Source organism: Mobula birostris, chromosome 1, assembly GCF_030028105.1.
Source record: "Mobula birostris isolate sMobBir1 chromosome 1, sMobBir1.hap1, whole genome shotgun sequence".
NCBI lineage: Eukaryota > Metazoa > Chordata > Chondrichthyes > Myliobatiformes > Myliobatidae > Mobula > Mobula birostris.
Genome location: NC_092370.1, coordinates 47,818,124 through 47,836,748, shown reverse-complemented (window position 1 = coordinate 47,836,748; position 18,625 = coordinate 47,818,124). Strand labels below are relative to the sequence as shown.

The following is an 18,625-nucleotide window of genomic DNA, read 5'->3' as shown; positions in this document are numbered from 1 at the left end:
AATAATCTTCCAGAAATAGTAGGAGACAGAGGGTCCAGTGAGATGGAGGAACTGAGCGAAATACTTGTTAGTAGGGAAGTGGTGTTAGGTAAATTGAAGGGATTGAAGGCAGATAAATCCCCAGGGCCAGATGGTCTGCATCCTAGAGTGCTTAAGGAAGTAGCCCAAGAAATAGTGGATGCATTAGTGATAATTTTTCAAAACTCGTTAGATTCTGGACTAGTTCCTGAGGATTGGAGGGTGGCTAATGTAACCTCACTTTTTAAAAAAGGAGGGAGAGAGAAACCGGGGAATTATAGACCGGTTAGCCTAACGTCGGTGGTGGGGAAACTGCTGGAGTCAGTTATCAAAGATGTGATAACAACACATTTGGAAAGCGGTGAAATCATCGGACAAAGTCAGCATGGATTTGTGAAGGGAAAATCATGTCTGACGAATCTCATTGAATTTTTTGAGGATGTAACTAGTAGAGTGGATAGGGGAGAACCAGTAGATGTGGTATATTTGGATTTTCAAAAGGCTTTTGACAAGGTCCCACACAGGAGATTAGAGTGCAAACTTAAAGCACATGGTATTGGGGGTAAGGTATTGATGTGGATAGAGAATTGGTTAGCAGACATGAAGCAAAGAGTGGGAATAAATGGGACCTTTTCAGAATGGCAGGCGGTGACTAGTGGGGTACCGCAAGACTCAGTGCTGGGACCCCAGTTGTTTACAATATATATTAATGACTTGGATGAGGGAATTAAATGCAGCATCTCCAAGTTTGCGGATGACACGAAGCTGGGTGGCAGTGTTAGCTGTGAGGAGGATGCTAAGAGGATGCAGAGTGACTTGGATAGGTTGGGTGAGTGGGCAAATTCATGGCAGATGCAATTTAATGTGGATAAATGTGAAGTTATCCACTTTGGTAGCAAAAATAGGAAAACAGATTATTATCTGAATGGTGGCCGATTAGGAAAAGGGGAGGTGCAACGAGACCTGGGTGTCATTATACACCAGTCATTGAAAGTGGGCATGCAGGTACAGCAGGCGGTGAAAAAGGCGAATGGTATGCTGGCATTTATAGCGAGAGGATTCGAGTACAGGAGCAGGGAGGTACTACTGCAGTTGTACAAGGCCTTGGTGAGACCACACCTGGAGTATTGTGTGCAGTTTTGGTCCCCTAATCTGAGGAAAGACATCCTTGCCATAGAGTGAGTACAAAGAAGGTTCACCAGATTGATTCCTGGGATGGCAGGACTTTCATATGAAGAAAGACTGGATGAACTGGGCTTGTACTGGTTGGAATTTAGAAGATTGAGGGGGGATCTGATTGAAACGTATAAAATCCTAAAGGGACTGGACAGGCTAGATGCAGGAAGATTGCTCCCGATGTTGGGGAAGTCCAGAACAAGGGGTCACAGTTTGAGGATAAAGGGGAAGCCTTTTAGGACCGAGATTAGGAAAAACTTCTTCACTCAGAGAGTGGTGAATCTGTGGAATTCTCTGCCACAGGAAGCAGTTGAGGCCAGTTCATTGGCTATATTTAAGAGGGAGTTAGATATGGCCCTTGTGGCTACGGGGATCAGGGGGTATGGAGGGAAGGCTGGGGCGGGGTTCTGAGTTGGATGATCAGCCATGATCATAATAAATGGCGGTGCAGGCTCGAAGGGCCAAATGGCCTACTCCTGCACCTATTTTCTATGTTTCTATGTTTCTATGTTTAATGCTTCCTAAAGAAACCTTCCTCCCACATTCCAAAGGTGTACTGGTTAGTAGGTTAATTGTTCATTGTAAATTGTCCTGTGATTAAGCTAGGGGTAAACAGCTGGGTTGCTGGGTGATGTGGCTCATTAGGCCGGAACGGCATGCTCTGTGCTGTATCTCTAAATAAATAACTGCTACTTGTCTTGTGTAGCATGAATGAAAAGTCCTACTGCTTGCTTTTCCAATTTGTAATATTAAATAGAGCGAAAAATCAAACTTGCTCAAAGTCACACGGTTGTAAATGTGCAAGTTATGCTAACTATATTAATAGAAATATATCTTTATGCTTATCTATTTTTAGTGGCTGCAGTCTAAATGTTTTTTGAAAAATCTAAAAATTTTTAATACACCTACTAGAGTGAAAAATCAAGGTTTACCGTTTTGGACTGCAAGGAATAGGTAAATGCAGTTCCATCACAGTAGTGAGAAGGCCTTATTTCTTGTTTTCTACTAGTTCCATAATATTTGTCAGTATTTTGTTGGACATTGTTTTCAGTTAAATACTTTGATTTATATTTTGTTATTACTATTTGAAAATTGATTGTAGAGGGAGATTGCTGCACATAAAGTGAACAGGACATGTCAGGCCTGAAATAAATTTGATGAAGTCTGGAGTAAAAGAAGCAAAACTGAGAGTAAAAGGAAGAAAGGTACTGCACAACATTATAACAAAACAAACGAAGCTTTGCCATAATCTCTAAAGAAACTGGCAGGATTGATAGCTCACTCCCATGTGGGTGTTAAATAGCGAGAATCATCAATAGTTCTGTCTTCTATTTTCTAAAAGATGCCTAAAAGCCACCCAAGGATAAAATACATACCTAAACAAATTCTGTTAAGTTCCGTGCACTGTACTCTGATGAATGGATGCCATATGCAGTTGGAAATTCCAAATATCATATCTTAACAATATTTCAACCAACAAACTATTCTGTGGCAGTAAATTTAGAAGGAATTGTTAAGTTTTTCTATCCAGTTTTTCCATTTCAGCTTGCTCCCTGTATATTGGAATCAAGCCACCATAGTGGGTCGAAGGTTAGTATTACTTAGGAGAAATGTATCTAAGTATAATATCCATAAATTTCATTACTAAATGCTAAACCAAAGAAAATAACTGCAATAAAAAGTGAATATACTCTTGTACACCTTGTGCCTTTAAAGTAATGTATATAAATAGAATAGAATTGTAAATATATTATTATTAAATTTCTGCTAATAATAACAATGCTAGATATATATAGAAATATATTAAAATATATATAGAACTAACAAGATTGGGAAAAGGAACTCAATTTGACTTTTATGACGGAGGATTGGATGTGGATTCTGAAGCTGGTTAACTCTTCTTCGATCTGTGCTAGTCATTCACTGATTCAATTTTGCTTACTTCGATGTACTCGTGTTATTTTTTGAATAATAATAATAATAAAAAGATTTGAAAAGATATATATATATAGAAATATAGAAACATAGAAAACCTACAGCACAATATAGGCCCTTTGGCCCACAAAGTTGTGCCGAACATGTCCCTACCTTAGAAATTACTAGGCTTACCCATAGCCCTCTATTTTTCTAAGCTCCACATACCTATCCAAAAGTCTCTTAAACGACCCTATCGTATCCACCTCCACCACCATTGCCGGCAGCCCATTCCACGCACTCACCACTCTCTGTGTAAAAAACTTACCCCTGACATCTCCTCTGTACCTACTCCCCAGCACCTTAAACCTGTGTCCTCTTGTGGCAACCATTTCAGCCCTGGGAAAAAGCCTCTGACTATCCACACGATCAATGCCTCTCATCATCTTATACACCTCTATCAGGTCACCTCTTATCCTCCTCCGCTCCAAGGAGAAAAGGCCGAGTTCAGTCAACCTGTTTTCATAAGGCATGCTTCCCAAACCAGGCAACATCCTTGTAAATCTCCTCTGCATCCTTTCTATGGCTTCCATATCCTTCCTGTAGTGAGGCGACCAGAACTGAACACAGTACTCCAAGTGGGGTCTGACCAGGGTCCTATATAGCTGCAACATTACCTCTCAGCTCTTAAACTCAGTCCACGATTGATGAAGGCCAATGCACCGTATGCCTTCTTAACCACGGAGTCAACCTGCGCAGCTGTTTTCAGTGTCCTGTGGTCTTGGATCCCAAGATCCCTCTGATCCTCCACACTGCCAAGAGTCTTACCATTAATCCTACAGTGGTATGCAAATGTTTGGGCACCCCTGGACAAAACTTCTGTTACTGTGAATAGCTAAGCAAGTAAAAGATGAACTGATTTCCAAAAGGCATAAAGTTAAAGATGACACATTTCTTTAATATTTTAAGCAAAAAACTTTTTTTTATTTCCATCTTTTACAGTTTCAAAATAAAAAAGGAAAAGAGCCCGAAGCAAAAGTTTGGGCACTCTGCATGGCAGTACTTAGTAACACCCCCTTTGGCAAGTATCACAGCTTGTAAATGCTTTTTGTAGCCAGCTAAAAGTCTTTCAATTCTTGTTTGGGGGATTTTTGCCCATTCGTCCTTGCAAAAGGCTTCACGTTCTGTGAGATTCTTGGCCGTCTTGCATGCACTGCTCTTTTGAGGTCTATCCACAGATTCTCAATGATGTTTAGGTCGGGGGACTGTGAGGGCTGTGGCAAAACCTCCAGCTTGCACCTCTTGAGGTAGTCCATTGTGGATTTTGAGGTGTGCTTCGGATCATTATCCTGTTGTAGAAGCCATCCTTTTTTCATCTTCGGCTTTTTTACAGACAGTGTGATGTTTGCTTCCAGGATTTGCTGGTATTTAATTGAATTCATTCTTCCCTCTACCAGTAAATGTTCCCCGTGTTCATACCTTTGCCCAAAGCATGATTGATCCACCCCTGTGCTTAACAGTTGGAGAGGTGTTCGTTTCATGAAATTCTGCACCTTTTTTCCTCCAAATATACCTTTGCTCATTGCGGCCAAAAAGTTCTATTCAAAAAGTTCAAAGGAACATATCAACAAGCCTGATGCATTTTGGAAACAAGTCCTGTGGACTGATGAAGTTAAAATAGAACTTTTTGGCCACAATGAGCAAAGGTATGTTTGGAGAAAAAAGGGTAAGTAGATGATTGGAAGGGAGGTTTCCACCAGAAATAGCGAAATGTTAATCGGCTGAAGCATCATTTGTGTTCAGTCCACCAACAAAACTTCTCTATCTGCCCAGTGGAAGTTTCTGCCGACAAAGATTTTGAAAGATGGAGAGCATCCCAGGCTAATGCTTGCTGTGTGTTAGCATTCTTCAAGGAAACAGTGTCTGCAACCGTGGCACTACTTGCAGTTCAGCGGGTCTCCTTTCTTCCTGCTACAATAAGTTTTAGCTTCACTTTCACTAGTAAGCACTTACCATACCCTTTTCCCTGTTGATTAGATATGCATTTGGAATATTCATTCCCAAATTACCCGCATATTTCTTCTGGAGATATTAACTGTAACCATTTAACTTAAAATACTTTAAAATGTAATGACAGTAGTATCGGGGGGTAATTCAGAAGGTATAGGATCATTTCATCCCAAAAAAGGAGAAGCATTCTAAGGGAGGATTAGACGTGGTTGACAAAGAAGGCAGGTTAAAAGCAGAAGAGAAGGCATACAATATTGCAAAAATTATCAGGCAGCTAGAGGATTGGGAAGCTTTTAAAATCCGATTGAAGACAATTAGTAAGGTGATAAAAGAGGAAACATTAAAGTAAGAAAGCCAATAGGATAAAAAGGGATACTAAAAGTGTTTTCAGTTATGGAAGATATAAAGAGAGGCAAGGGTGCTGGAAGCAGAATGGTAAGGAACCAAAAACATTGGCTGATAAACTACATGAATATGCTGCATCAGTTTTCACTATTCAAGAGGGACAGGGCAGAAATGAGTGTAATTGTTTTTCTAAGGAGAAGGGGGTTGGAAAACTAAAAGGTCTTCAGGTAGGTAAGTCACCTTGACTGGATGGACTACACCCCAGGGTTCTGATAGTTGAGGCATTGTTTAAAGAATCATTAGAACCTGGAATAGTTCCGGGAGACTGGAAAATGACAAATGTCACTCCGCTCTTTAGGGAGAGAGGGAGGCAAAAGACAGGAAATAATAGGCCAGCTCAATTGACTTCAGTGGTTGGTAAGATATTCGGGTCAACTATTGATGATGGGGTTTTGGGGTACTTGAAGCCATATGATAAATGTATTCCTTAAGAAAAATTTTTTTCTGACAAATCTGTTGGAATTCATTGAGGAATTAATAGGTAGAATAGACTGAGAGTCAGTGGGTGTTTTCTTACATGGATTTTCAGAAGGCCTTTGACAAGATGCCTCACATGAGGCTGCTAAGCAATATAAGAGTCCATGGTTTTACAGGAAAGATACTGGCATGTATAGAAGATTGGCTGACTGGCAGGAGCAAAGAGTGAGAATAAAGGGAACCTTTTCTGATTGGCTGCTGGTGACTAGTGGTGTTCCACAGGGGTTGGTGTTGGAACCGCTTCTTTTCATGTTATACGTCAATCGTTTGGATTACAGAATTGATGGCTTTGGGACCAAGTTTGCAGATGATACAAAAATAGATGGAGGATTGGGTAGTGTTGAGGAAGCAAAGAGTCTGCAGAAGAAGTTAGACAGATTAGAAGAATGAGCAAAGAGCGGCAGATCAAATATAATGTAGGGAAGTATATGGCCATGCACTTTGGTAGATGCAATAACAGTGTAGACTATTTTCTAAATGGGAAGAAAATTCAGAAGTTAGAGGTGCAAGGGGACTTGAGAGATTTCGTACAGAATTCCCTAAAGTTTAATTTGCAGGTTGAATTGGTGGTAAGAAAGGCAATTACAATGTTAGCATTCATTTCAAGAGGATTAGAATATAAAAGCAAGGATGTAATGCTGAGCCTTTACATTCACAAGAATGATCCCAGGAATGCACGAATTAATATGTGAGAAGTGTTTGGTGGCTCAGGGCCTATACTTATTGGAGTTTAGAAGAATCTCATTGAAACCTATCAAATAGTGAAAGGCCTAGATGTGAAGAGCATGTTTCCTATGGTCTAGGACCAGAGGGCACAACCTCAAAATACAAGGACATCCCTTTAGAACAGATATGAGGAAGAACTTCTTTAGCCGAGGGTGGTGAATCTGTGCCACAGACAGCTGTGTGGGTATATGTATAGTGGAGATTGATAGGTTCTTGATTAGTAAGGGCATCAAAGGTTAACAAAAGAAGGCAGGAGAATGGAGTTAAGAGGAATAATAAATCAGCCATGATGAAATGGTGGAGCAGACCCAGTAGGCATGGCCTAATGGTTTTCTGGTCTTTAACAGAGTTCCAGAGAAAACAATCAGATTGCAAAATGTAAACAATACAGTGATGGAATATAGAAGTAATGAGTGAGAAAGTGTTATGTATTGAAAGAATGGAGCAAGCAAATGGATACTCAAACCAAGGGAATTCCTTTGTAATCTTGTGCAGAGGAGAGCAGGAAGGAGGTATGAGAGTTGTCATCCCAATGGTTTATGATTACCTGGGTTGAATATTTACCAAACATCCATGTGACACGCACACCCATATGTTTTCGACATTTTCCTCATAGCAGTTACACATTTAAAGACATAACCAGCTGTGTACTCCACAATTCCTCCTTTGTCAGCATAAATTGAGCTTTTGGATGCAACCACTCACAATTCATCCAGAAGTACAATGTGCAATCTTACTGCATTTCGTAGAAGACGTACTTATCCTCAAGTGACGTGACTGGACACCCGCAGAAGGGTCTGCAACTATTCAATCCTTTCCAAAGTCCATACAGTGCATTCAGACTTCAAGGCTGGGTTTCATTTTCAGTATTTACCTGCTAGTGCACTTGTTCAGTGGGTGCCTCAGTGATGACACTGCTGGTGAAGCTTATTACAGGAGGTACCACTATTTCAATGACTGAGAATGCCTGGTGGTTTGGAAATAACAGGAAGGAGGCCAACACAGGATCTTCAGAGGCACTGTGGCTGTAAGGGCCAATGCCCTTCCCAGACAAATGTGCAGCTTCAATAAATTGAGCCTGATCCCACTGGAAGCCATACAGATTCTATTCTAGCTCTTGGTTCGAAGAGCAAACCATCATACTACTGTTTCTATCAAAACTAAGATTATTTCTAAACTGATGGAGATCAATATTTGACCGTCACATTATATGCAATACCACTAGCACACCAAAACAAAAGATGAATTTCTACATCTGGGGCTTGGGCCTTGAGATGATGAAAACGTGATCACAGTTAAAAAAAAACACAAGAAGCAGGTTGAAACCAGTCAAATCTGTGAAAGTGGAAGGAATCGTCTGTTATAGAAGTAGATAGTGTGGAAGGAGCCAAAGGCAGTTAATGCACTTCTTAGCGGTTAATTATATCAAGACCATAAGGGCAAAGAAGCTGACAATCTAATGAAGATAGCTTCAGCTTTGTGGATATTTAGTTTCTCACTGGTTTTGTATATTGCCAACTACATATTTCAACTCTAAAAATTTAATCAAATTAATTAAAAATCAGAGCTTATTTGTCTTTTAGGTATCTTCCATAGTTACTGAGGTACATCAGTATAAAAAATAATTTGGGTATCCATTGTTGCTAAAGGTAAACAGTAAAATCAAGTAACACTAAAATGGGTAAACATACAAGCTATTGCAATGTGGGCTTTAATCATGTTCTCAGATAATCCACTGAATTTGAACATCGTAAGTAAATTAGGACCATTTTATTCTCATTATCTACTGTCGGTGATCTCTTTCTGGAATTCTCGGGATTCACTCAGGTACAACCTGTCAACAAACTGTGTTGAAACTGTAGGAGCAACTACTGCCATAGCATAAGGCAAGATCCAAAGATTGGGGTTATTACATAATACAGTGGTCTCTGTACAATATGAAAACTGAAAACTCACATACACTCCACAGGGGGAGCCAAAGATTGGATCAGCATTTCCTTAACAGAGTATTATTTAGTTAAGATACCAAGGTTAGTTTAAATGGACGAAGGGTCTCGGCCTGAAATGTCGACTGTACCTCTTCCTAGAGATGCTGCCTGGCCTGCTGCATTCACCAGCAACTTTGATGTGTGTTGCTTAGTTTAAATGGGTTTGTTTTAGATTCTCCCATTGATAATTAACATAGCACTGTGGTGGCATCTTTTCCATTGTGTAACACTGATGAATTTGAATGATGAATCTGTCTCTGTTTCAAATTAATATTGACAATATACTAATTATCTAACCACAATGAATAGCTTGAAATTTAGTGTATTATAAAAATGAATTTAATGATGCTTGATAAATTATAAATTTAATGCAGGATAAAAATTCATATTGACGAAATCCAATATACCTGAGATCTATTTCCCATTATAGTTGATTGATTATTTAATTTCAAAGTTCAAAGTACACTTATTATCAAAGTACGTATACTTTATTCAACCTTGAGATTTGTTTTCGTACAGGCAGCTACAAAACAAAGAAACCCAATAGAACTTATTTAAAAAAGACCGTCAAACACCCAATGTGCAGAAAAAAAAGCATCAAACAACAGAAGTAAGCAAGTAGCATTCAGAACGGAAGTTCACAAAAGTGAATCCACGCTGTGATGGTGGCAGGCCACAGCCCCAGTTTGGTGCAGACATGAGTAAACCTCACAGAGCAATGAGTTGAAGTCCAGTGCAGAGTCGAGTAAAACTAGCGGAGCAGCAATTGAACCAGCCCATCCCTCACCTCCAGCCCGGAAACCTTGACCTTTTTCAATCTGGGCTGGCACTTAAATCCTTCAAACGTCAGGTCATTCCTTGCACTCAGACCCAGGCCTTGCTGCTTTGATGTGCTCTCAGTCTGGTGCCCTGCCACCTCAGTTCAGCCGAATTCTGGATGAAGTTTGTACTTTGTAAAGAGAACATAAAGCAGGCAGTGAATAATGTGAGGAAAGAAAGAACTAATTTACGTAGTGTTTTCTCAAGTTGTCAGATGTTTTAATGGTAATAATCAGCGTGTTTTTGCTTTACTGAATTTTTGTCAGTGTTGAACAAGCAAACAAGGTAGCAAACTTATACACTGCAGGTTTCCAAAAATGGTACTTTAAAGTATGTGAGAAGTTTATCTGTTCATAGAAATCTGATCGAAGATCGAATGTTGGCCACAACACTGGGCAAATTCCCTGTTCTTCATGAAATAATCTTGTAGAATCAAATCACTTCCTGGTTTTATATTAATAGCAGTAGTGTTGTGGAATCTCTTCCAAGCTGGCCGTCTGAGGGCTTGGTCTTCTGTTTCATCTGAAAATCAATGCGTTAAGAAATTCATTCTACATTGAAATATGCAAAAAATGGCATCGTAAAGGAAACTTACGCCAGTTTCTAACTGTGCCAGTGGCATAGGATTTTCCTATAAGGATGTGTCTGATTTAATGACATCAGTCATAGTCATTTCCACATTAATGCAGTATACCAGCTGACACTAACCTGTGCCAGTGGACCTAGGGGATCACTTAATGCAACTCTGCTAGAAGTAATTGTGTAGTTTAGAGTATTATTTAGAAGAATGGCAAGACTAACATGGAAATGAATATCCTGCTCCAGTCTCTCGCCCCAATGATCTTGCTGGTAAACATGGACTCCCATATATGGGCCCAGGGAGTCTTCAGATTGGAGGATATTCCTTGTGGCCAGTACAATGGCTTTAGATGGTAGTCCCAGTGTTGCAAGGAATTGAATCACCTTATACATCAATTTAAGCAACAACAAAGCCATCACCAGCAAATGCAGAACTGCCCTTATACTTTACACCTTGCATTACACCCACTTCATAAACCTAACAATCACTAAGTATTCATATGCCCCCTACGTACATGAGAATGGGTTGAGGGAGCTAGACCTTTCTCTTTGGAGCAAAGGAGGATGAGGGCTGGCTTGATAAAGTTGTACCAGATGATAAGTGGATAGTCAGAGACGTTTTTTTCCCAGGGCAAAAATATGATGGGGCATAACTTTAAGAGGATTGGAGGAAAGTATGGGGGGGCGGGGGGAGGTTACAGTTAAGTTTTTTTTACATAGAGTGGTGGGTGCATGGAACTCTGCCAGGGTTTATGGTAGAGGCAGATGCGCGGACATTTATTAAACTCTTCGACAGGCAAATGGATGATAGAAACATGGAGAGCTATGTAGAAAGGAAGGGTTGATTGTAGAGTAGGTCCTAAGTTTGGCACAATATCGTAGCCTGTACAGTTTTATGTTCTATATACTCATACACTACTTCAACATTCAAGCACCCATCTGACACTTTACATATATCTTCAACTATTCAACTAACAGATACATCACAAAAACAGATTGTAATACACTCTCACTCTTTCCTTTCCCTTGCTAAAGGCGGCACGCAATCTGCTTAAGGAACAAACTGGAGAGGGTCCTTACTGATTAATTTGCTTTGAAGAGAAGATAGTCACCATCATGGGCTAGTGGTCACAGAGCTTATGACTAAAATCAGTGAGGATGTCGACATGCTCAGTTCTAATCCTCTTTGTTTACACCACCACTTCCTTCTCATCCTACACACTCTTCAGCTTCATAAGATTCAGATGGTTTATTGGTGCTCTCTTACCTGCCCCTGAATCATACCACCATGGCATTGTGCCACTCTCAATTTAAAGACTGCCAAGAAGTACAATTCAATCCACCCTTACCTGACAAGTTGCCAGGGACTCAGAAAGACGATGCTATGCTTCTGCATCTGACACTCCCACCCATCCGCTCAGAACTTGGCTTTGTATGGATGAGGGAGTCATTTAGACTCAGGACACGGTAGCACTGAGTCACTATACATGAGTAGCCAATGCCAAAACTGGGGGGAGGGATTACCTTACACACCAGTTAGCTGCAAGGCCAAGTCACACACCAATTCTGCTCCACAGTACTGAAATGATGATATCCATTTGGCCACCTGTTGACAGGATACCTGATGCTTATCCAGGCAGAGTTGCTTGGGGTTCTATCCTTCTTCCTGGAAAGCCTGCATGAAATGGTTAGGAGATTGGAGAGCCCAGTTCCAGGTATACACCAGGATGGCTGTGGACCTTGAAGCCCAATCTTTTCAATATGAAACGGTTGGGCTTAGCTCCATGGAAAAACTTACAACGTTAGTGGTCTGAAGAAGGAAATCTCAGTTTCTATTGTAGCTGTTATTCAGACTATAATGCTACACTGGAATTTCTGACTTCACCACCAAAGTTCAGTCAGTTGTGACTATGCCTCTGGATTTCATTGATGGAAGAAGCTTTGAGGGAGCTGTGGTACTCTTGAGTCTCCACGTCCTGAGGAGATTGAGGTGAGCAAGACTTCCCTGCTCCCACTGTGTTCTAACCAGTTTTTACAGGATCTCCAATGAGAGTGTCCTGATCAGCTACATCACCATCTGGTATGGGAATTGCAAGGCGTCTGCCCTCAAGACCCTACAAAGGATTACGAGGGACTTCTGAGAGGATCACTGGGGCCTCTTTTCCACCCATCTGAGATTTTATCAGGAGCGGTGCACATGCAAGCCCCTTAGCATTATCAAGAAACCCTTCCATCTGTCCCTCAATCTCTTTGAAGCTCTACCATCAGGCTAGGGGTACCGTAGCATTAAAACAAGGATCGTGAGGGTGGGAAATAGCTTCTTCCCCCATGCTGTGAGACTATTGAACTCCCTTCCACCACCCAAGTCTCATCACATATGAAATGCCAGTAGCATTATACTGTTTATTTTTCAACTTGTGCTAAATGTCAATCTTTATTTACTTCTTATTTTATTTGGAGATACAGCACAGAAAAGGCCCTTCTAGCCCTTCGAACCATGCCACCAGCAACTCCTGATTAACCCTGTCCCAATTACAGGACAATTTACAATGAGCAGTTGACCTACTAACTGTGGGAGGAAACTGGAGCACCTGGAGAAATTCCACATATTCCACAGGGAGGGCATACAAACTCCTCACAGAAGATGTCAGAACTGAACTCTGAACTCTGACACCCCAAGCTGTAATGGCATCACACAAACTGTGGCACTTCTGAAATATATTTTATTGTATGTTCATTTATTTGTGGTAATATTACTTTATGTGTTGTATGTGAGTTCTATGTACTGTGTTGTGCACCTTGGTCCAGAGGAACATTGTTTCATTTAAGACCATACAGTGTTTCCAAACTTGCCTCTCTCAATACAAGGGCACTGGTGCTGCTACAATGCCTTTCCTTTCATACCCTTGGCTTTGCCCATCAGTCTGAAAGCCCAGACTACTGGCACCAATCATGAGATGGTGCAGTCTGCAGACTGGCCATTCGGCTTTAAAATTGCTTCTGGTTAAACTTTCATTGATGTCTGCCACCATTTACACTTACTGCTTCACCACCAGGAGATCAGGAGGTGTTCCAGGGCTAAGGGAGCAAAACATCAATGAATGGTGGTCCCTCACTGATGACCCTGCAGCTGACCAAACTGTTGAAGGTGTTTTCAGGCAGCAATACCAAGCAGGGAACATCTTCCTGTAAGTCTCATCAAAAGTGAGCAATCATTCACCAGTTTGTCTGGACCTCCTGAGCAAACAATTCTTATAAATAAAAGAAAATAGTGTGCAGAAGACACACACAAAGGAAGGGTACTAGATGGATTTTGGAGAGATAATGTGTATAAAGTTGATTTGTTTGATCTAACTCATGAAGTTATTGAATCTTTGTGATTGAGAGGACACTCAGCCTCACAGGTACAGGCAGCTCTCTGCAAAGCCATCTAGTCAGTCCCATGCCCCTGCTGTTTCCCAAGAATCCCTCAAAATATTTTTAATCAGTCTTAAAATTCAGTTTCTCTCACTTCTGCTGATTTTAGGTCAGTGCTCTGCTTTCAGATCGGGCTGATATTCACAAATAGTTCCAACACCCCTCCCTGCAACCTGGTTTAGCTTGGGTTAAGCACTTTCTACGTGTATACCCAACACATATGTGCAGGCAAAGAAACATGAGTGGCCACATTTTTAAACAATATCCTATTCTAGAGAAAAAATATTTCCCTCTTATATGATGAAGGGGCTCAGCCCAAAACGTCAACTGTTCGTAGATGCTTCCTGACCTGCTGAGTTCCTCCAGCATTTTACTTCTGTTTTTTTGGACTTCCAGCATCTGCCGAACCTCTTGAGTTCGTAATTTGCCTGTTATGGTTTTTTTTTTCCAGATTGAATCTTACCTACAAGCCACCTGGTAACTGATATTAATGAATAGCTGATTCAGTGCACACAGGCAACTTAGTTTAATTTACAGACAAAAAGGCAAAATATCAAATTTGGTGATTTTTTAAAATGTTTCTACACATTTCTAATGTCAGTGCCCATGTCTTTGTTGAGGTCATGCTGAGTGACAAGGTTTCGATCCTGACTTTCAGTACTGTCAGTGTGGAGTTTGCATGTTGTCCCAATGGCCATGAAGGTTATCCTGGGTGCTGCAGCATTCCAGTGTGCTGGCTGGTAGGTTAGGTGGGTACTTTAGATTACTCCAGCTGTACAATAAGGAGGAGAAATTGAACATCTGAAGGCAATAGGTCAGAGAAAAGAAATGACTCTAAGAACTGGCATATACTTGATAGACCAAATGGCTCTTTCCATGTAATAAGAAAATTTGAAAATAGCTACATCCACTTGATTTGCTGTAGTGATCATTAAAACCTGGAAATTGGAATACATTGTTCATTTTGTATGAGTAGCATATAGAAGCAATTTTGAGCATATTTTAAGTGTTTACACCCATATCCTGTTAAAGTGCCAACTTTTTGGAAATTACATTGGTGGACTTCCTCTCACAATTCACTGTAACCACCGTCATTTCCTCTTTGCCTTTCCTGTACATGATAACACTGCCAATATGTAAATGCTTATTAATTATTTAATGTGAGAAATTGTATCATAAGGAAGTGAGTTTGCCCTTCATAATTAATTGCAAGATCTCTCAGTCCTGAACCATCCCTCTGTTTCCTCAGATGCTGTCTGACTAGCTAAGTTTCTCCAGCAGTATGATTTTTTTTGCTCCAGATTACAGAATCTACAATCTCTTAACACTCAATATCTCCTGTAGTGCTGTACAGTTTTGTATTGCAACAAAGTGTAACTCCCATTTAGCAGCACCAAAGATTGGGTGTGAACCAGTGTCTCTGCATGCATTGAACAGCCTGTGGTTAATGAAGAGCTGTAATGCAAGATTATATTGGATTTGGAGTTGTGTATGTAGAATTAATTTATTTTATAAATTTTATCTTCATAAAGTTCCATGGTCCTCTTACCCCACTGGATCTAATTACTTATTATAGTCTTATAGTCTTATGCTCTCCTTGCTTCACACTCTTTCTGCAGTGTCTTCTGAAATGTCACATTTTGTCTACCCTCCTGTTCTGCAACTCTTAAAGAGCTTGTCCCTGATTGTCTGCTTTTCTTACTTTTCATTCTCTTAATGAGATCTTTGTTTATTGTTCATTACGCCATGAAGCACTCTGCCTGAGTTTCTTTACATGAGCGTTTCCAAGGACATGCTGTCTATCCCTACGCAATGTCGGTGAAGTAGCAAGTGCATAAAAGTTATTTAACTGGGTTAGCAGTGAGGTACTGAACAAAACTGCAGAATAGGTCACAGTGGTTATCTTACTTATGGTTTTCTTCAATCTTGGGTGACAATTGCCTTGAAAAGTCTTAGGAGCAGAAATGCAGATGTATTTGATAGGATGTTGGAAAATTTAACAAATCAGAAAGTAATGGAAAATATAATTTAAATTTGGAATTGAAATATTGTGGAAGTTCAGGATGGAGCAAAAAATATCAGTTCACCAAAATTCAGCTGTAAATTCACCAGAAATGTAAATTAAGCTACAAACACTTGGTGAAACAAATGTAAACTTTGTTAAACTGCCATAGTTATACATATCCAGTACGAATGCCTGTTGAGCAGGACCATGCATAACCAGTGATTGGGTGAGATATCATACGCTCACTCCTCCCTTCAATGATCAAACACATTAAGAATGCCTGTACATGTGTACATTACACATAAATGTAAAGTTCACCTCTATATGCAGTCAGTTTTGATTTCCTGTGCACACCCTGGTCATGTGAATAGTCCAGTTTGTTTCTGTGAGTGAACTGCAGAGTTAAATCAGCAGCTTCAGAAAAGGTTCCTTGAAAACATAAAAGAAGTTAAAAAATGAAGAAAATAAAAAGTAAAACGTTCACTAGTGTCAAATTCCAATTCCTGTCATTGGTTCGCTAAAGCAAACTGCTTTTAGTTCTAAAACTGGACAATTAGCAAGATGCTAAAAATGCTGCTGACCTGTGACCTTGAAAAGGACCCCAGGACAAATCAACCAGCTTTCTGGTTATACACATCTTCAATCTGCCAAGAAAATTTGCAGGTTTATCACTCCACACCGCTATTACTCTATATAACTTGAAATATCACTTGGCTACCATTTATAATAACCAGTGGTTGGTATGCACCTGGAATACTATGTACGTATATTTTTGGATACATCCACATTCCCACTTCTGGCTTCATAGGAAAAATAATTACATACTTACTTTGGTAAAGAGATTATTAATGGAAATCCCACAGCTTAAGAATGCTGTGTATATCAAGTCTGGCTTCCAATAAGATGGCCAATGAGCCAGTAATTGAAGGACACAAACTTAAACCTTGCAACAACAACAATAAAAAAGGAGAGTTTAACTTATAAGGAGGTTGTTGGGAAATGAAATATTTTGCAATTCTATATAATTACAAATTACACCAATTCTTTACAATTCTCTTTAAACAGACAGATAAAGACAGGCTTAACAATAAAATAGAAATGACAAGAGTAGGGTATAATGTAAATATATACATTATATGAAGAAAAGATAACAATAGAGAGTAAATCAGTCACAAAGAATTAAGAAGGTGGGACATAAGAAAAGGTATAATTTGACAAGTAGGGAAGATATATTAATCTACTTCTAATTGTTTTTGCCATGAAAGATAAGCATACATTACAAATTACAAAAAAATGGCTAGTTTAGTACTCTTATGCCTGGTGATAAATGTAACTTAAGGTTTTTCTTGTATCATCTAAGCTGGGTAATATTGACAATAACTGTTAATGATTTTAGTGACCACTGGAGAAAATATTTTGGAGGTTCCTCTCTATCCTTATTTTCAGTAATCAAAAAGATTACTGCTCATCAGTCTAGATTTCTTTTGTGAATAACACACCATTGCCATTTACTTTTGTACCCAGATAAAATGATTTTATTTACTACCTTGCAGTCTTACTGTTAGGAATGAAGATGAAGAACGAGCAAGAAGAATGTCTCAGGAAGCTAGAGGAGAAAGCCTGCCAAACTGTGAAGAAAGGTATGTTATTCCTTAACCGATATACAGTATACCTGCCATTGAAACAATTGCTATTGTTAACATGTTAGCAGTGATTTTGTTGCTGAAGTGGGGAGTTGTAATTGAAAGCAGTGGGTAGGGTTTAACTTAGGTCCTGGTAGAAATCAGGTGGTTGAGACCTGATCAATATATACACTTCTCATCTGAAATTCCTCTCCATTAGTTTTGAGAGATGGTAAACAGAAATACTACCCCATCCTTCTTGTAATGTGAACAAAAAATATAGAAAAATACAGCATCATGAAAAAGTAAAGAGATGATTAGTTTGCTAACTTATTTTCATCAAAAAATTATTTTCGGTCTTTTTTCCCAGCTGGAGTTCTCTGTTATGGTGCAACCCTCCTCCCTTAGTAACACCAAAGTTAATTGAATGTTCCACGGCAACTCTTTTGTTAAACAACTAAGCTCAGAGCAACAGGGATGTCCACTGGATTTGTTTTCGTACTAGCAATTTGTAATTGATCATGTATTTTATTACTTTGCTAATCTTTCTAACCACAGTGAGGCTATTTGTTGCGGACTTTAGAGGAGAGACCATTATAAGAATATCTTTATTGTCATTGTTGTGGAGCAATGAAACACAGTTTAGCAGCTCAACGTTTTGCAGCATGACAAAGAATATATACATAAAATAAACTCTAAAACCTCAGGAGTGCAGTCCAAAATTAATAATATATGGATGGGGGGGGTAGGACTATTGCACACCTGCCATTCCTGGAAGTGTGATGCATTTAGCTGCCGCCATCTTAGGAGAGGGGCAGGAGAAGGGAAGGGAGTGTTATACATTTCACTGCTTGTGGGTAGAAGCTGTTAAGGAGTCTCTTTGTTTTTGTCCTTAATGCTCTGTATCTCTTCCCAGAAGGTAGAGGGGAAAACAGGTGATGTCCAGGATGAGTGGGATTGCATGAGTGGGATTTAAGATTGCATCTTAAACTAGGTGAGGCAGTGGTGTGAACTATGGTCAGTTTTAACTTACAGTGTTGGAGAATAAAAAGGCTCTTCCAACCATCCTTTATCAGCCATTTTCTGTTAACAGCAATCGTTAAAATTGGTCTTAAAGGTAAAGAAAATTTTACACAATGAGGAGTGGGGGTTAGAGGGGATGAGGAATGTTAAGTAGGAGAGGAAGATTAAATAATAGGCAGTTGTTACATAACTTCCAATGTCTACGCTTGCGGAAGCTAAACTGTGATTGGTATCGTAATAAATGATTATTGTCATAAACAGCAAAAAATAATAAGGCATTCATATCAACACACACAGTAAGCCATTCATATTCCATTTTTCTGTATGCATTTGAGTACTGAGGTAAAAAGTCACCTTGCCTTGTTTTCCTTATCATTATGAAAGACCAATCAAAAATGCTTACTGAGCAGAACAGTTACCATCTAATGTCAGACACAAATTAAGTT

The 18,625-nt window shown here is 39.6% G+C and overlaps 1 protein-coding gene across 1 annotated transcript in view; it reads left to right on the top strand.

Moving 5' to 3' along the window:
- The window catches only part of rgs20 (regulator of G protein signaling 20), a 100,927-nt gene that overhangs the window by 64,717 nt on the left and 17,585 nt on the right, over positions 1-18,625 (top strand). The window contains exon 3 of the mRNA XM_072243874.1: positions 17,088-17,174. Within this exon, the coding sequence (XP_072099975.1) occupies positions 17,088-17,174 (87 nt within the window). The remainder of the gene's footprint in view (positions 1-17,087; positions 17,175-18,625) is intronic.